The sequence below is a fragment of the Acinonyx jubatus genome, chromosome B3 (genome assembly GCF_027475565.1).
Source record: "Acinonyx jubatus isolate Ajub_Pintada_27869175 chromosome B3, VMU_Ajub_asm_v1.0, whole genome shotgun sequence".
NCBI lineage: Eukaryota > Metazoa > Chordata > Mammalia > Carnivora > Felidae > Acinonyx > Acinonyx jubatus.
Window position 1 is genome coordinate 1,675,918 of NC_069386.1, and position 16,783 is coordinate 1,692,700.

Genomic DNA, 16,783 nt, shown 5'->3' on the forward strand with positions numbered 1-16,783 from the left:
GCCCTGTAGGGGTGGGGCGGGGGTGCCTGGTGAGTCGAATCTGCCGGGACGTGAAATTGCAGAGGCTGTAAGACGAGGCAGTGCCCCTCATTCATTCATTCATTCATTCATTCATTCATTCATTCAGACATCTATCGAGGGCCTGCCTGCGCCAGGCCGGGGTTCAGCCCTGAATAAAGCAAACAAAATCCCTGAGCCTGTAGAATGTCACTTTAGTAAGGGAGATCTAGGATGAGCAAAAGTACCAAGTAGACACAGGGAATGTCAGATAGTGGTAAGTGCTCTTGAGGAAAATAAAACAAATTTAAGAAGGAGGAGGAGTGGTTAGTTCACGTGTTACATAGGTTGGGTGGGGGTGGGGGGTCTCAATGATAAGGTGGCATTTTGGAGATGTCCCAGGAGACCTGGGACTATCTGGGGAAAGAAAATACCAAGTGGAGGGAACCACAAGTGTAAAGGCCCTGGGGCAGGGATGTTCTTGGGTTTAAGTAACAATAAGGTTACTATCCAAGGAACAGGGTGAGTGGCCGTGGCGGGCAGAATGGTCATCAGTAAGGTTGGGCTGGGGGCGCCTGGGTGGCTCAGTCGGTTAAGCGTCCGACTTTGACTCAGGTCATGATCTCATGGTTCGTGGGCTCGAGCCCCGTGTCGGGCTCTGTGCTGACAGCTCGGAGCCTGGAGCCTGCTTTGGATTCTGTGTTTCCCTCTCTCTCTGCCCCTCCCCAGCTTGCATTCTGTCTGTCTGTCTGTCTGTCTCTCTCTCTCAGAAATAAACATTAAAAAAAATTAAAGTAAAGTAAGGTGGGGATGTTGGGTAACTTACAGCTTTTACTCTGAATGAGGAGGGAGACCGCTGGAGTTTTCTCGTAAGAATGACACATTCTGAATCACGTTAAATAATTCACTCTGCCTGTGTGTGGGGGACAAACCCGCAGGGGGGACGAACAAGGGTGCAAGTGAGGAGGCGGCTGGACACAGGATTCGGGAATGCAAGGGACAGGTTGGGCCGAAGGTACGGACTTGGGGACCGCCGTCACCGAGATGCTCCCTGAAGCCTGGAGACTGAATGAGGTCACCGGGAGGTGGGCAAGGCTGGAGGAGAGGTCAGGCCTCAGCCCCCGGGCCACTCCTGTGGCAGGGAGGCGAGGAGGGGCCAACAAGCCCGAGACGGCAATGCAGGCCGGTTGGCAGGGAAGGGGGGTGAAGGACGTTCCTGCAAGGAAGGCGTGCTCCCCGCAGAGGCTCCTGAGGGTCCTGAGCACGAGGGCCGGGGCATCCCCGCCGCAGAAGGAGAAACCTCGGGAGCGCCAGCTGCAAGCAGGTGGCAGGGCGGCCTCCGCCCTCTCTTCCCTGGCACGGGAGCCTGTCCCTGCTGCCCGGCTCGGGGTCTCCCAGGCTGTCCTCGAGTCCCTGGGACCCCACACCGACCTTGATTGAGCCCGGCCGTCTCCTGCCTTCTCTGAGCTTCTGCCGAGCTGTGCGACAGCCCCGGGCTGGCTCAGGGGAGCTCAGCACAGATGTCGCTCTCCTCCCACTTGCTGCCGGACCTGTGACTCGTCAGGGCCGTCCGTGCGGAGAGGAGACCCGTCCTCCGAGGCAGCGCCTCTGCATTCTTGCGGAAGACGGGACGGAACTCCCTTCGACACCTGCCTCAGGTCACACGACGGCATTCGGGCGACGGAAAACACGATCGCTGCATCTGAGTTCATATTAGCCTGTGTGGATGAGTGCTCTCAGTCCGCTGACAGGCACGGGGACGGCAGGGTGTCCGTGTGCTGGAGGCCACTGGGGACAGAACGCCGTCCCGAGGACAGAACCACGGACAGCGCCCCGTCAGCAGAGCACGCCCACCCCGGCGCGGGGGCAGCACCTGCAGGATTCTGGGTCCAGCACCACACGGCCCCCTGCGGAACGCCTTCCCGGGGACGTCACCACACCCGGTCCTGCGTCTCCATGCCATCGTCACTCTGCCTGCAGGCCACGTCAGGCAGCCCGCCCTGCCCCGGTGCCCTCTGGGGGACGTGACTGCCCCATGAGGCGAGCAGTTCTGCCGTCTGCCGAGCGCCTGACCTCGTCCTCCCAATAAAGCGGGTTCGTTCTGGGAGGGTGCCAGCCGGCCAGGCGGCGCGGTCCCGGGTCGTCCCTGCTGGGGGACACACACCTGCGGGTGGCCGTCCCCGGTCTCAGAGCACAGCTGGCCTCTCCTCTGTGCCCTCCGGAGCGTGAAGATGTCCAGAGCGTTACCTGCCCTGGAGTCGGGACGCGGAAGCACACAGAAGGATGGGTACACACAGCACCGGCCGGACCCTGGTGGCAGGGCGACCCTCGATGTTCAGAGCCTGGGGGGGATTGAAAGGAGCGGCGGAAAAGGTCGCCTCCCGGCCCCCGCCTCCCGGAGAAGGGCCTCCGTCGCCCCCGCTCTGCCCTTTGCCGTCAGCGGGCTGAGGTGGTTACGTCGCTCCCAGTGACGGGACACTGCAGGGGCAGGGAGGGTCCCCACGGCCGCAGCCGCAGCTGCAGCCTGGGAACATGCGTCCTTCCGTCAGCGGGCAACGCGCGTCTTGCGTTGATGGCTCTGCTGAGGCCTGAAGAGACCCCACCACCCTGCTTGCGTGACCCCGAACGTGACCAGGAGCCCCTGGAGTCTTTCTTAGGGGTCCGGCCTGAGGGGGGTGGGGAGTGGGGGGCTCTGCATCGCCAGGTGGGTCACGCTCCCCCGGCCGCGGTGACAGCCGGGGACCGGAGGTGTGCGAGCCCGCGTCAAAGCGCCAGCATCGATCAGAGCAGCTCTCTGACCGCAGGGCCATCCCATACAACTGCTTCGGGCTTTACTCATCCTCAGCATTTACCGAATCCTAGGTGTGGGAACGCTCCTTTGGACCACCTGCCGCTGAACAGAATAACCACCATGAGGAAAAGGTTCAGGTCAGTGAGCCTTGGCGACGCGTGACAGGGGCCGCGCGGGGGGGAGGGCGTGATGAGTGCCCTGAGCGGGGGAGCAGTGAGGCCGGGCGGGGGTGCCGGGGGTGGGGGGGGCGTGGGACGCGTGCGGTGCTGAGGGGAGGGAGGGGGCTGGATGCACCTGCCGGGGGAGGAGGGACATCAGGGTGCCGGGAGGGCGAAATTCAAGCCCCCGAGGCACGCGTGACCCCGGCGTCCCTGCCTCCCGCCTCGTGCGGAAAGCCGTCTCACGGATGCTCTTTCTTCAGGAATGGCCTTGGCCCCGTGAAAGACGGGGAGGCCCAGTACGCCGTGGTGCACTGCACGGGTTACATCAAGGCGTGGCCCCCCGCAGGTAAGCCGTGCGTTCTTCCGGGGGGCTGGGTGCCCTCACCCGACTGTGCCTTCCCGTCGGGAGCGTGTGCCGCAAAGAGGCAGAGAGATGCGCTCGTTGTTCTTTGTGCTTAGAACGTGATGATCTCTGTCACTGGGGCAAGTCCCGCTTCTGGGAGCAAAGGTTTCTGGAAAGAGCGATCCTGCGCGGGTGCTTAGAGCCTCCGCCGCTTCCTGCAGTCTGTCACCCGGAGCCCTGTGTGAGGTCACGGTGGCCTCTGAAATGACAGCTGTCACTCTCACCAGGACGGTGCCACGGACAGCGGCAGGCATCAGCGAGGAGCTGGAGCCCTGGCAGCCCTCAGGTCGCAGGGGTGGCACGGTAAACCAGTGCGGCTGCTTCTGGAAACCGGAGGGCCGGTCCTGGCTGCCGTGTGCCCGGGCCGCCCCACTCCCAGGGGCACGCGGGAGAACCCAAAGCGTTTGTCCGCCAAGAAACTTCCAACAGGGGAAGCGGGCAAGTGACTCGTGCTACAATATCCGTGTACCTTGAAAGCGTCCCGCTAAGCGGAAGAAGCCAGACACCCAAGGTGACCCATGATAGGATTTCATTTATGTGCAATATCCAGAGAAGGTAGACCCCTCCAGGAAGAAAATAGATGTGTGGTTTCCAGGTGCTGGGCGGCGGGACGAAGGGGGGCGTGGCTGTCCCGGGTACAGCGTTTCTTTTCTAGGTGACACAAATCCTGAAATCAGATGGGGTGACGGTTGCACAAGTCTACAGATCTGAAAACCACTGCCTTGTGCCCTTGAAGATGGCGGGTTTTATGGCGTGTGAGTTATTAATCAACCTGTTATTAAGCAAAGGAATATACGTGGTGTTGACCATCCGCGTCCCCTTGATGGCTCCGGACGTGGTCTGGCTCTGGGAACGTTCCCGGTCTGCTGGAGAACGTTGCGACTCTGCTAGTATCGGATGGAGTATTTAAGTGTCCGCGAGGTCAGGTTGATCGATAATGCTGTGAAGGACGACTGTGTCCTTATTGATTATTCACCTGCTCGATAGATTGATCGCTGAGGGAGGCACGTTGAAGTCTCCAACTGTAACAGAGAGAGGGCTTGCCTGTTCCTTCCACAGTTTTGCCCACGTCTGCCTCTCATGTCTTGACGCTCTGTTGTATGGTCCATACACGCTACGGGTTTTTATGTCTTCTTGGAGAAGTGACCCCTTTGTCATTGTGTGATGCCCTTCCTTATTCCTGATAAGTTTCCCTGCTCCGAATTTTGCTTTGTCTGAAAATAATACAGCGACTCCAGCTTTCTTTGGATTGGCGTAAGCATGGTGTGTTTTTCTCCATTTTTTACTTTTAACCTGTGTCATAATTAAAAAAATTTTTTTTTAACATTTATTCAGTTTTGAGAGACAGAAAGAGAGCGCAAGCAGGGAAGGGGCAGAGAGAGACGGAGACACAGAATCCGAAGCAGGCTCCAGGCTCTGAGCTGTCAGCACAGAGCCCAGCACGGGGCTCAAACCCACAGACCGCGAGATCGTGACCTGAGCCAAAGTCGGAGGCTATTCTCTCTCTCTCCCTCTCTGTCTGCCCCTCACCCCATTCTCTCTGAAAAAGAAATAAGTAAACTTAAAAATCAGGTTGAAACAAAAATAACAAAAATAAAAAAGTGTATTTCCCCTTACTTTATTCCTTTATGTGTATCCGAGTTTCTAACCCATATTGTCTCCTCCTTCCTGAAGAACCTCTTTTAACATTTACCGCAGGACGGCTCTGCCGGGGGGGTGAAGTCTCTATTTTTGTTTTTCCCAGGGTCATTATTTCTCCCTCACTCTCAAAGGATAATTCTGCTGGGTTTAAGGTTTTAGGTTGGCCTGATTTTCCCCGAGCACTTCAGATCTCCACGCCTTCCTTGTTCCTGTGGTTTCTGACGAGAAGTTCACGGAACTGGTACCTTTGTTTTCCTGTAGCCCGTGTGGGACTTTTTTTTTTTTTCCTGGCTTCTTTCAAGGTTTTTCTCTTTGTCTTTGCATTTCTGCAGTTCTAATATTACATGCCTCAGAAGCTCGTTTTATTTTGGTTTTTGGTTATTTATACCGCTTGGTAATTTCCGAGCTTCCTGTGTCTGTGGTTTGGTGTCCTTACTTTTGAAAAATTCGTGGGGGCGTCTGGGTGGCGCAGCTGGCTAAACACCTGACTCTCAACTTCCGCTCAGATCGTGATCCACAGTTCATGAGTTCAAGCCCCATGACAGCATGGAGCCCACTTGGGATTCTCTCTCTCTCTCTCTCTCTCTCTCTCTCTCTCTCTCTCTCTCTTCCTCTCTTTCTCTCCCTCTCTGCCCCTCCCCCGCTCATGCTGTCTCTCAGAATGAATAAACTTTTTTAAAAAAAGGAGAAATTTTTGAACACTGTGTCTTCACATATTTCTTTTGTTCCGTCTCCTTTCTCTTCCTCCTGGGATTGTGACTGCCTGCGTATTATGTCGCGTTCGAAATTGTGTTGCGACTCGGGCGTCTTCTGTTCTGGATCTTTTCACTCTTTTCTCCTCTTTGCATTCTAGTTTTGGGAGTGTCAGTCGACAGATCTTCATGCTCACTGATTCTTCCCTTGTCGACGTCCAGTCTGCTGATGAGTCTGTCGAAGGCACTGCTCGTTTCTCCAACAGTGTTTTTTGTTTGAATTTTTTAAAAAGTTTATTTATTTATTTTGTGAGAGAGCCGGGGAGGGACAGAGAGGGAGACAGAGACAATCCCAGGCAGGTTCCACGCTGTCAGCGCAGAGCCCGATGTGGGGCTCGAACTCACGAACGGTGAGACCATGACCTGAGCCGAAACCAAGAGTCTCCGACGGTGTTTTTTATTTCTAGCATCTCCTTTCGGTTTCCTCCTGGAGTTTCTACCCCTCCACTCGTGTTACCTGTCCGGTTTTGCTATTGTCTGCTTCTTCCATTAGAGCTCTTAGCATGTTAATTATAGTTATTTTAAATTCCCTGTCCAGCAATTTCAGTCTGTGTTGTAGTGGAGTCTGGTTAAGATGCTGACTTTGTCTCCTCAGGCTGTGCTTTTTCTTGCCATTTAGCACGCCTTGTAAATCTTTGTTGGAATCCAGATGTGACGTGTCAGGTGATACCAACGGAGGTAAACAGGTCATAGAAGTTTAATTGAATTATTCCCGGAGTCGGATGTGTTTAATGTTTGTCATATATATACGTATATATCAGTTCGACATACAGACGTGCATGTGTTATATGCTTTTACATTGTGTATTTTTTATTTATAGATTTTTCTTTCCTGTATAAATCATAATGCACATAATTGTCAGGGTGCTGCTTGCCTGAAGGGCCCCAGTTAGATTCAGACTTTGAGCGAGCTGCCTTCACAGGTGTCCCGAGCTCAGACCTCAGCTCTGTAGATCTAGAAACAGTCCTGATGGGGCCCGAGAACGGGCCAGCCCCGGCGAAGGTGGGAGTCCTTGCAGGCTGATGTCTTAACCAGGTGTGACCCATAATGCCACGGGGCTTCCCCGTCTCTGATGGGGATGCTCACGCCCGTCGTCCGGGGGTCCCGTGAGGTTCTGAGGCTGCTGTGAGGCCAGATTTGCATCGGAAGGTTGTTTGACGAGAGGCAAACCAGAGGAGAGGCGTGGACAGCCTGGAGAGAGACTTTGCGCAGCAGCGTGGCTCAGGGAGCACACGCAACGGCCTGACCTGTGCCCGCTGCTGAGCACCAGACACGGGCCCGTCCCTCGGGGAGCACGGAGCCGTGTGGCTGGGGGGCCAGCACGCACAGATGATGCAGGAGGGTGTGGGGAGACGGCCAGCCCCGGGGATGGTGGGGGGGCCTGATGCCCCCCGGGGACAGGAGAGCTTCCCGGAGGAGGCTCCTCACAGTGTGGGTCGGTACCACCAAGTCCGGCCCTTGGGACCCCTGTTCCAGGAGACCATCTCGTTCCTGAGTTCCTCTCCTGAACTCGTCACTCTTACGATACCGGGCAAATTCCCCGTCCTGTTTCTGGCCTCAGAGTGCCCTCCTTCTGACCACCGTATTTGGGCTCCACGCCTACAACATCACGAGAACTGCCATGGTCATGGTGAGTCTAACGCAGAGTCCTTGTGGGTGAGCAGGAGAGAGGAGTCTGAGGCCCGGGGTGCAGGCAGGTGACTGTACCCAGAGCCCACAGAGGTGACTCAGGGCAGGCCCTTCTGGAGCCGCGTGTGGGTCCGTGCCTGCGAGTGTTTGTGTGCCCGGGGTCACGGGGCCAGTAGGACTTGGCATGAAGCCTTCAGTGACCGCCCTTGGAACCGCACCATGTGCGAAGGGGTTGAAGGAGCCGGGGGTGTTTATCTTGGAGAAAGCGAGACATGATTTCTGTCTCTAAGTATTTGAGGGGGTGTCATATGAAGGAGGAATTAATCTTACTAAGGATAATTCCAGAAGGCACAATTTGGACCAAAAGAGGAAAATTACCAAAAGGCAGATTTTTAACTCAATAGGGAGAAATGAGCAAAGGACCGAGCAGGACAATAAAAATAGCTCTAAATACGAATACGTTCCACGCTCAACAAATGGGGAAAATTTAGTTTCTGGTCAGAGCTGCAAATTAAAATAATTTCATACTGTCTCCTGTTACCTATTGAGTAGCAAAAAAGTCAAAAAGACAAAAAAAATGTCGGGCTGTGCCGACAGCTCGGAGCCCGGAGCCTGCTTCCGATTCCGTGTCTCCCTCTCTCTCTGCCCCTGCCCCGCTCACTCTCTCTCTCTCTCTCTCTCTTTCTCCCAAAGATAAAAACATTAAAAAAAAAAAAAAAAGAATACACCGCATTGGTAAGGTTCAGGGAAATGGACACTTGGATGTACCACTGATGGGAATATTATAAATCAGCGCCAACCTTCTGAGGAGGAAGTTGGCCGTATCACCAAATGCTTTAGAAAGCGCATTCCTCAACGTACAGGGCTCGTGACTCCCTGGAGTCAATCAGAGAGACGTGTGTGGCATGTTTAAGCATCGTCTGTAACCGTGGAAGCTTCGAATTGGCCCACATCTCAGTGGTAGAGAAGGGCTTAAAAAACAGCACGGAACATCCATCTGGTGGAGTACCGGACGGCCGCAGAGCAGGCCTGCTTTCGAAGGACGCTGAAGGACGCAGCGGCGAGCTGCGAAGTGTCAGGCCAGCAGCTTCTACAGAATAAACGTCGTGACCCACGTGTACCTTTCAGGTGTGAATGAGTCGTGTCATCTGTGCGTTGACGAGGTGTGCATGCGGCGTGAGCCATTGTTACTCCCGGGGAGCGGAGCGCTGGTTACTTTCTTCTTTCCTCTTGGCTCCTACGTTTGCCCAGTTACCACATGACTTTCGTAATCAGAGACAATGACGTTTTAAAGAAGTCTCTGTGACTTTTCTAACGCACGCTGCGGACAGTCGGAGCGAATGGTTCGTACTGAGTTCAGAAATGGTGCCTTTCTGTTTGCCTTTTGGTTTGGTCTCACGGTGTATCGTTCGACTGCTGGCCCCTAGGAACGTAGAGCTTCTGGGAAACAAGCCTGCGTCAAACCAGCCTGAGGCTGTGCTGCCCATTCCTTGGTGGATAACTACATTCTTAGCACCTGTGACACTTCGTGCCTCCCCCTGAGACTCGAGACCGAGCTCAGGCTGCACCCTTCTCCTGCCCCAGGACTTAGCCCAGACCGGGCCCGGAGGGTACATTTCAAGAAGACTGGACGGACGGATGGATGAAAAGAAAGAAGGAGTGAAAAGGATGAACGAGACGAGAGTAGTTGACCTAGGGAGTGGACGTGGGAAAGAATTTCTTGCCAGAATTTCCAAAGGCGTTTCTAGGACCTGCTTTTCCAGAAATCTTTTCGGATGGAAGAAGGAGTCATCTGCCCTGGATGAGGTGGCTGGAGTGAGGTCATTGGCACACTCACCCTAGAATCAGGTCACGGGGCCGGAGGCCGGGAGGAGGAGCTCCCTCTCCGCTTGCGTGGAGCCTGGTGAACGTGCTCCAGGAGTCGTGTCCCCGCGGCCCCCAGCTCCTTAGTCGCAAACAGCGACGTGCTTAGGATGAAGATTTCCCGAGCACCAAAGTTGCCGACCTTGGCAGTCTCTCAAGGTGCGAAGATGCGGACCTCACGGAGCAGACGGGGGGCTCGGGAAGGACCCTGGGGAAGCCGCGTGCAGCACATGCGCGTCCCTGCGAGCCTGCTGGGTGTGCGCTCAGAGCCCTGCCTGGGGCCGCCGACCCCACACTACACAGGGACAGCACAACGCACTCCGGCGTGTCCAGAGGCCTTCGTGATTCGCCTCGCTGCGTTGTGTACCGCGTGGGTTTCACCTGAAGTGTTTGGGGTGCGACAGGGAGGAAAGGCGGGGTTCCAAAGACAGTCCCCTTGCCGAATCCCGCAGCTGCTTAGTCTGAAGACGTGGGCTGTGCTCGACAGAATGAGCAGGGGAAGAAGCGCCCAGAATGCGTTGCGTTTTGTATCTCGTGAGGTGTGTTCAGAGCCCGAAGGAGACTTTGACCTTGGGAAGATGTTATTTGTGGCCCCCACCGGGCCGTCATCGCCCTGTGGCCTTGCCTTTCAGATGGACGTCCAGAGTTGAGCCTCTGTTCCGGTGACCGTCCTCTGACCTGCCTGGGTCGTCACCTGGCAACCCGTGGGAGACCTCTGGTGAAGGGGCACTGTGTCCACACAGGGCAGCAGCGGTCGGGCCCGGGGGAGGGGGAGCCCGAGCAGGGTCCAGCTGCTCCCGCCTGGACCGCGAGGTCAGGACGGGGGTCGCTGTCAGTGCCCGCATGCCTTCTCAGCGGTGAGGCTGGTTCCTGCCTTCACTTTGCTGCCGGCCGGTCGGGGAGCCTCAGCCACGGCGTGCCAGAGGCCGAGGTGTTAGGGGGTCTCGGCTAGAGTCCGTGGTGGCCAGGCTGGTGCTGTCCCTTTGCCAGACGGCTCCGCCCCTGCGCCCGCTCACCTGTAGCAGCCCCACGCTTTTGCACTTTGCTCGTTGAACACGATGTGCCTCCGGTTGAAAATCTCCAAAAGCTGCTTTGTCTGAATCGAGGCCACCGGCCCACGGGGCGGCAGCCGGCTCCCTGCTGTCTCTTACCCGCGGCCACCCAGTCCTGCGTCTGCACATCAAGCCTCGGTCTCCTGCTCAGCCCCTCGGTCTGAAGCCCCGGTCAGACAGCAGAGCCGTGACCTTTGCTTTGAGACCCAGAGCTCTGGTCCGCGAGGCCTTTCGGGGCAAAGCTGCCCTTCTGTTCCCACCATGGGCCGGGCACTTGGCTGGGCCCTGGGGACCCTCAGGCTGGTCGGGCCCAGTTCCTGCCCCTGTAGGTCCCGGTCCAGTGGAGGGGGCAGGTAGGCGTGCGGGTCACAGCAGAGCCCGGGGTCAAGGGTGGCAACGGAGGCACAGAGGGGAGAGCCCGTCCGCTGGGAGTGCCCTCCTGCTCTCTCTGGCGACCCTCCCCGAAAGCCTCGCCGGCAGGCAGAAAGTCACAGTCGAGCAGGAATGCCGACAGGAGGGAGACAGAGGGATTTCCTCATTGAGAAAAAGCCTGGCAGGTGCAGGGAGAGCATGGATGGGGGCTGGAGGTTGAACAGCGACCGCAGCTCCCTTGGTGAGTGCTCGCCATGAGCGAGGCTCTAGGAAAGGCCCCCTGTGTGCTTTAGGCTGCTTAGCTTTCACGACGCCCTCCGGAGGTGCTGGCCCCGTCGTCATCCCCGCGGCACAGACGGGACACCGGAGGACACGCGCGGTGCCCTTGCCGCGGCGCCCTGCTTTCTGCCGGTGGGAGGGGTGCTGTGCCGGCAGCCACGTGTGGTTCTCTGCGACCGGTGGGGGAGACGCTGCGTGGGCAGGAGGGGTCCCGTCCGGGGACCAGGCCGGGGTTTGGAGCCTGCTCTACACTGAGCGTCACTGAGGCCGCTGCCGGTTTTTAAAGATCGTTGTGCGTGTTGAAGCCAAGTGGAGGGGGAGCGGGGATGGGCCCGGAGGCCTGGGGACCGGAGCAGACTCACCCAGGGAGCCACAGGGATGCCTGAGTCGGAGCCAGGCCGTGCTGATGGCAAGGGGTCGGGGGTGCCGGGAAGGCAGGTGCGGGCTGGCCGCACGGCTGGTGGGGCTCGGGCTCCGGCCCAGGACCGACTCCAGAGTCCGCGGGTTCAAGGGTCACGCGGGATTGGCTCCCCTTACGTGGGCGCAGATCCATAGCACACAGTTCAGGTACTCGGTCGTTGTCTTCCGTCATCGTCTCTCAGGACGGTCGCCCACCCTTGCTCGGCCCCCCGTGACTGCTTTGCTCACCCTCGTCCCCCCCCAGACCGGGTTCCCTCCGTTATTGTATGTCCTGCCTCGGTGCCACGGTGACCCTTAACAGGCCTCTTCGAGAAGGGGGAGTGGGGGCACCATTCACAAGCCCTCGACGTGGCTGCTCCTGGGAACTCGCGGGTCGCGGGGCTCCCTGCCTGAAGGGGCCCGAGACGGGCTTCTGTTCTGGGCGGCCTGCTTCCCTTTTCTCCCGCTGTGACATTTGTAGTTATCCCTGGAATTCAAGACTTTCACTCAGTCTGTTTTCATTAATTGTAACTGGTGCTGCATGGGCCCTCCTGGCTGACAACCCCCCCCCCCCCCCCACGACTCTGTCTTCACCGTGGGGGGCTCGTCTAGATTTTCCAGGTCGCTGCTGCTTCCCGGCCTGCCCCGCTCACACCTGCGGCCACGTCGATTTCCCGCGTCTGCCCCCTCCCGCTTCCACTGGTTTCTTTATCCCCTTCTTCCACATTCTGGTGGAGTTTCTCAGTCCTAATCCCCTCTCTGTGATTCCCATTTAATTTTGCAAAAACTCTGTTGTGGTACATTTCACGTGAGCTCAATGCTTGTTGAATTAAAGCTGTGTCTTTTTTGTAAATACGGTAAATTTAGGGGATCCCCCCCTTTTATTTAAACTAACTTTTTTCTTTAAGTGGGAACATGAGCTGTGATTCCTTCACTCAGTCTCCTCTTTGTCACATGCTTGTGATTTTCCCACGGGGCTCGCCTTCCAGAGGCCGCTAGGCGGGCGTCCACTGTTGGGGCTGGAGGCTGGTTCCATCACTGACCGTGTGGGTTCCGGGATGGCCTGTCAGGCCCGACCAGGGCAGACGAGCAGTGCTTCCCTTTGCCAATACCTGACCGGGGGTCCGTTTGTCTGTGCCCGATGACAGGGTGGGGACAGAAGGAGACTGAAGTCACAAACAGCCCAGAGGGGGCACCCTGATGCCTTCTGGGAGGTGTGGGTTCAAGGCTGGCGGTCCCTCATGACTTCCCCCATTCCACACTTGTCTCCGGCCGCCATAGCTCAAAGCTTGTAGGTTGGCCGTATAGGGCACCCCGGGTGACCTTAACCTTCCTGTACAGGGACTTGTGTCTTGCTCAGCTCTCCCCTTGGTGGTCTTGCCCAAACCACCCACACACAGGTCTGCTCACGCTTGCCCGTCTGCTCATGGGAACCCTGCTGCTTTCTGATGCTGACGCACGCTTCTCCCGGCTCAGGTTCTGGTCCTTTCCATGGTGATTTGGGAGGCCGGGGTGGTTAGTCGGGTGGTCTCAGTTTCCTCTTTTGAGCTTCAGAGCTCCGCTTTGCGAAGCGGAGGGCCCATTTCTTCAGAGTCACCAGCAGGAACGCTGACATTCAGCATTTTCCCAAGTATCTTCCGAGATCATGTGTCCCCAGAGAGGCTCCGTGAAGAAAACGCTCTGTGGTCAGTGACTTGGGAAATTTCACGTCCTGTTTTTCCCTCGTAGGGAAGCATATCCCAGAGGTGCAAACCGAAGTCTCTGAGAAGCCCTGATGAAACGCCTTTATCTCTGTTTAAACTATGCTTCCCAAATGTGTTTGGCCAGGGAAACTTTTTTTTTTTTTTTTTTTTTGCCTAAAACTTATTAGTATTCCTCGGGGAGTATTTGGGAAGTGTGCTGCGAACAAGTGGCCTGAATTGCTTGCAGCAGAAGGTGGTTGTTTTCTCCCCCTGCGTTTGGCAGGGTGCAAAACTATGTCTTAATTCACATGTGAGGATGTGGGTCCCAGGACAGACTCCACCCAGCGTTACCGAAAAACAGGCCAACTTTCCATGAGCATCTGCGCGGGGTCAGTGCAACCCCGGGTAAGAAATGAAGACACATTTCTGGCCGCTGCTGAGTTTTACCCCAAGCAGAAGTTTCCAGTTACATGTCATTCATGCTGTTATTTGTATTAGTCGGGATTTATTTAGACCTGGCATTAGCGAAGCGGGTTTCCGAAAGAGAGGTGATCGAACGTAAGGCAAGCTGAGTTTGTGAAACCGAGTAGGGAACTACTGAAATCTGTTAAAATGGTTGGAGTTATCCTGTTCCTGTTAAAACCCACTTTGCTCAGCACTGCGGGTCCTGCCAGGAGGCGTCCCTTCCCGACACCCTTCCTCCAGGCCTGGCCTCTGGCCTCCTCGCAGCCCTGTGCCCCTTTCTGTGCGGTGCTCTGGCTCTCTTTGCCCCCCACCAGCCAGGCGGCTCCTTGAGGGCGGGAGCCGGGCCTCACGTGCCGCTAAACCCCCAGGGGAGTCCGGGCGCTGAGGACCAGCTCAGACAGTGCGTTGAACCTGGCTGACTGCGTAGCTGAACTGCGACCTGGCGTTTGGACCCCTGGAATGTCAGAGCCAAGGAGAACCTTGAGCTCACCTCCGGCCAGCCCTCTCTGCAGAGGAAGCCCCGCAAGGCCGTGTCTCCGCTGACCCCGGTGTCTCTCCCCTGCCCTTAACCGCAGCCCAGGCCCTCCAGAGGACGCCTGCAGCCAGGCAGAGCCCAGCCACCGCATGAGGCCGCCTCTGTGACCAGTCTAGGGATGGCACTTTCCGTGTCACAGTGAGGGTGAGAGCCGGTTGTGTCCAGTTGCCCATGCTGGGCACTGTGCCAGATGCTTAATACATACTGCGTTGCCCCATGCCCCCTTCACGCTTCGTCGCCCTGTGCCCCTGCACTTCCCATTGTACAGATCACAACTGTCATGGTCCCGTCTTCTGAGGCTCTGAGAGGCTGGGCGCTTTGCAGTCAGTACGGGGTGGACCTCAGATTCCCAGGTCAGGACTCCTGTCACCGCCACTGGGGGGCCTTTGTCCCCAGCGAGACCACTCTGTTTCCAAAGACTTGTCTCCTGTCGAAGCTGGTGTCAGCCATGGTGACCACGCTCCCTTGAAGGCCTTCTTTCCCGGGGCCAGGTTTGCCGCTCGGTGCCCTTGCTGGGAGGCTGACATCCTTGTCACCAGCATTCTGGGTACAAAGACAGCGCGTGCCTCCCCGTGTCCAGGGGTGACCCCAGTGCTCAGCCGCCGCCCCCTGAAATATGCCCCCAGAAGGACACACGTGCCTTCTGCGCCACGGGCAGGCCACGGGCCGCCCTCCGAAGGGTGAGGAGAGACAGTGGAGCTCAGCCAGCCTGGGGCGGAAAGTTCTTCGTTCTTCTGTCTCGAGTATCTGCCCTTCTCATCGTCCCCCCCTTCCCACGGGCCAGGTTTTCCGGGTGCGAGCTGCCGGAACCAGTTTGGAGATGCGCTCCCACAGATGGAGCGAACGGCCCCCAAGATGGGGGGCCTTGTAGGTTTTTTGAAGGGCTTGACATCGGTGGGGGCCGCACTTTCAGGGGGTGCAGGGCAGAGCACGGCCAGGATGGGTGGCAGGGGAGGGGCGGGCGTGGATGTGGGCAGAGGGCTGCAGAGCTGTGGCGGGAGGACGGTTGTGGGGGGGCAGCTGGGTGGGGGGGCGTCCACAGTCAGGGGCCATTGGAGAAGGAGCAGCCCCTGCTGGGGCGGTGGTCACGGGGCGGAGGGTCCTGGAGGCGGCCGGGTCACAGAGCCTGCAAGAGGCGGGTGGCCACGGGCTTGGGTGGCAAAGAATCATGTCTAAGGACTGCGTGGAAGGAGCTCAGTTCAAGAAGGTGAGCGGAGGCAACGGGGCCTGACGTTCGTGGGGGAAGAATACGGAGCAGGAAGTGGTCGGTGGAGGGTGACAGCCGACCGGGGGGCAGGTCACGGCCGTGGCAGGGGGGGCCCTCGGGTGCCCAAGGCAGCAGTGCTCTGGGGAGGCAGTGAGAGCACAGCCCTAGGCAGGCACGGGGACAGACAGACTGCCGGCCATAGCCCCCTTTTGAGCCACTGGGGGTTTCGATTCTAGAAGCCAGCTAGTGGGACGTGTGCCTGTATCTGCGAACTTGTCACAACCAAGAGCTGAAAATTGCAGTGAAGTCCCCCCTGCGCGGGCGTGCGGAGGACCGGGGGTTCAGTGTTCCTGTTCTTCCCTTGGAAAACAGCCCACTGCTGTCCATGGAAACCCCTCCCTGTCAGGGAAAGTGACAGGGACTCGGCCTCACGTGGCCGGGGGCCCGGGAGGCCTGTGGTGAGGTGGAGGCCTGGAGAGGGGTGGCCGATGTGCCCCCGACTCCTTCCTCCCGATGTCCCCGCTGCACCTCCGTGGGGCGTTAGTGTCACAGCCCCTTACCGGGCAGTGCTTTGTTTACAGGTTATGATTTATTGGAAAGAAAGCTCTCGGTCCAAGTTTATACAGAAAATACTCGTTTACAACTTGGCTTTTAGGCAAAAGAAGATGCATGTTAATTTTCATGATTTAGGGGCGGTTAATTTGGAAAAGGGGTGTTCCATCTCTGCCAGATGTTTTCGAACTAAACTCCTACCATCTCGGGTGCATTTTCCCTCAATTTGGGGATCAAAGGGTAGAGTCCTTATTTTATTTTAGTTTTTAGTGTTTTTTTTTTATTTTTGAGAGACAGAGCATGAGCAGGGGAGGGTTAGAGAGAGAGGGAGACACAGAATTCGAAGCAGGCTCCGCTCTGAGTTATCAGCATAGCGCCCAACGCGGGGCTCGAACCCACGAAGTACGAGATCACGACCTGAGCCGAAGTCGGATGTTTAACCGACTGAGCCCCCAGGCGCCCCGCGGGGTAGAGTTCTGATGTCTGGATTTAAGCACACGGCACCCATGGTCCTGGCTCTTAGGTACCACCTAAGAAAACTTCCCAAGTGGGTGAAACCCACCATCTTAAGTATCGGACACCACGTGCTTGCCTTTTTTTTATCCTGTTGTCCTTAGTTTTTAAACACCTATTGCAAAAACAGCCCATCTTCATTAAAGAAATTTAAAAAGTCTATAAAATCTTGAAAAATATAGTCAAACTCACCCACAAATCCATTTTTTTTTATTTTTAAAAGGTTTTAAAAGCCTACAAATAAGTCTCCCTTCGTACCCTGGTCCTATGCCTGAGAACCAACTGGGAACACCCCCGTGCTTCATCTTCTAGGTCTTTTTCTTTCTTTCTTTCTTATTTATTTATTTATTTATTTATTTATTTTATTTTATTTTATTTTTTCAACGTTTATTTATTTTTGGGACAGAGAGAGACAGAGCATGAACGGGGGAGGGGCAGAGAGAGAGGGAGACACAGAATCGGAAACAGGCTCCAGGTTCTGAGCCATCAG

The 16,783-nt window shown here is 56.7% G+C and overlaps 1 protein-coding gene across 10 annotated transcripts in view; it reads left to right on the top strand.

Moving 5' to 3' along the window:
- ARNT2 (aryl hydrocarbon receptor nuclear translocator 2) overlaps positions 1-16,783 on the top strand; it is a 148,915-nt gene that overhangs the window by 81,190 nt on the left and 50,942 nt on the right. For all 10 annotated transcript variants that reach the window (XM_053223451.1, XM_053223450.1, XM_053223449.1 and 7 more), the window contains exons 7-8: positions 2,860-2,925; positions 3,210-3,295. In XM_053223451.1, the coding sequence (XP_053079426.1) occupies positions 2,860-2,925; positions 3,210-3,295 (152 nt within the window). The remainder of the gene's footprint in view (positions 1-2,859; positions 2,926-3,209; positions 3,296-16,783) is intronic.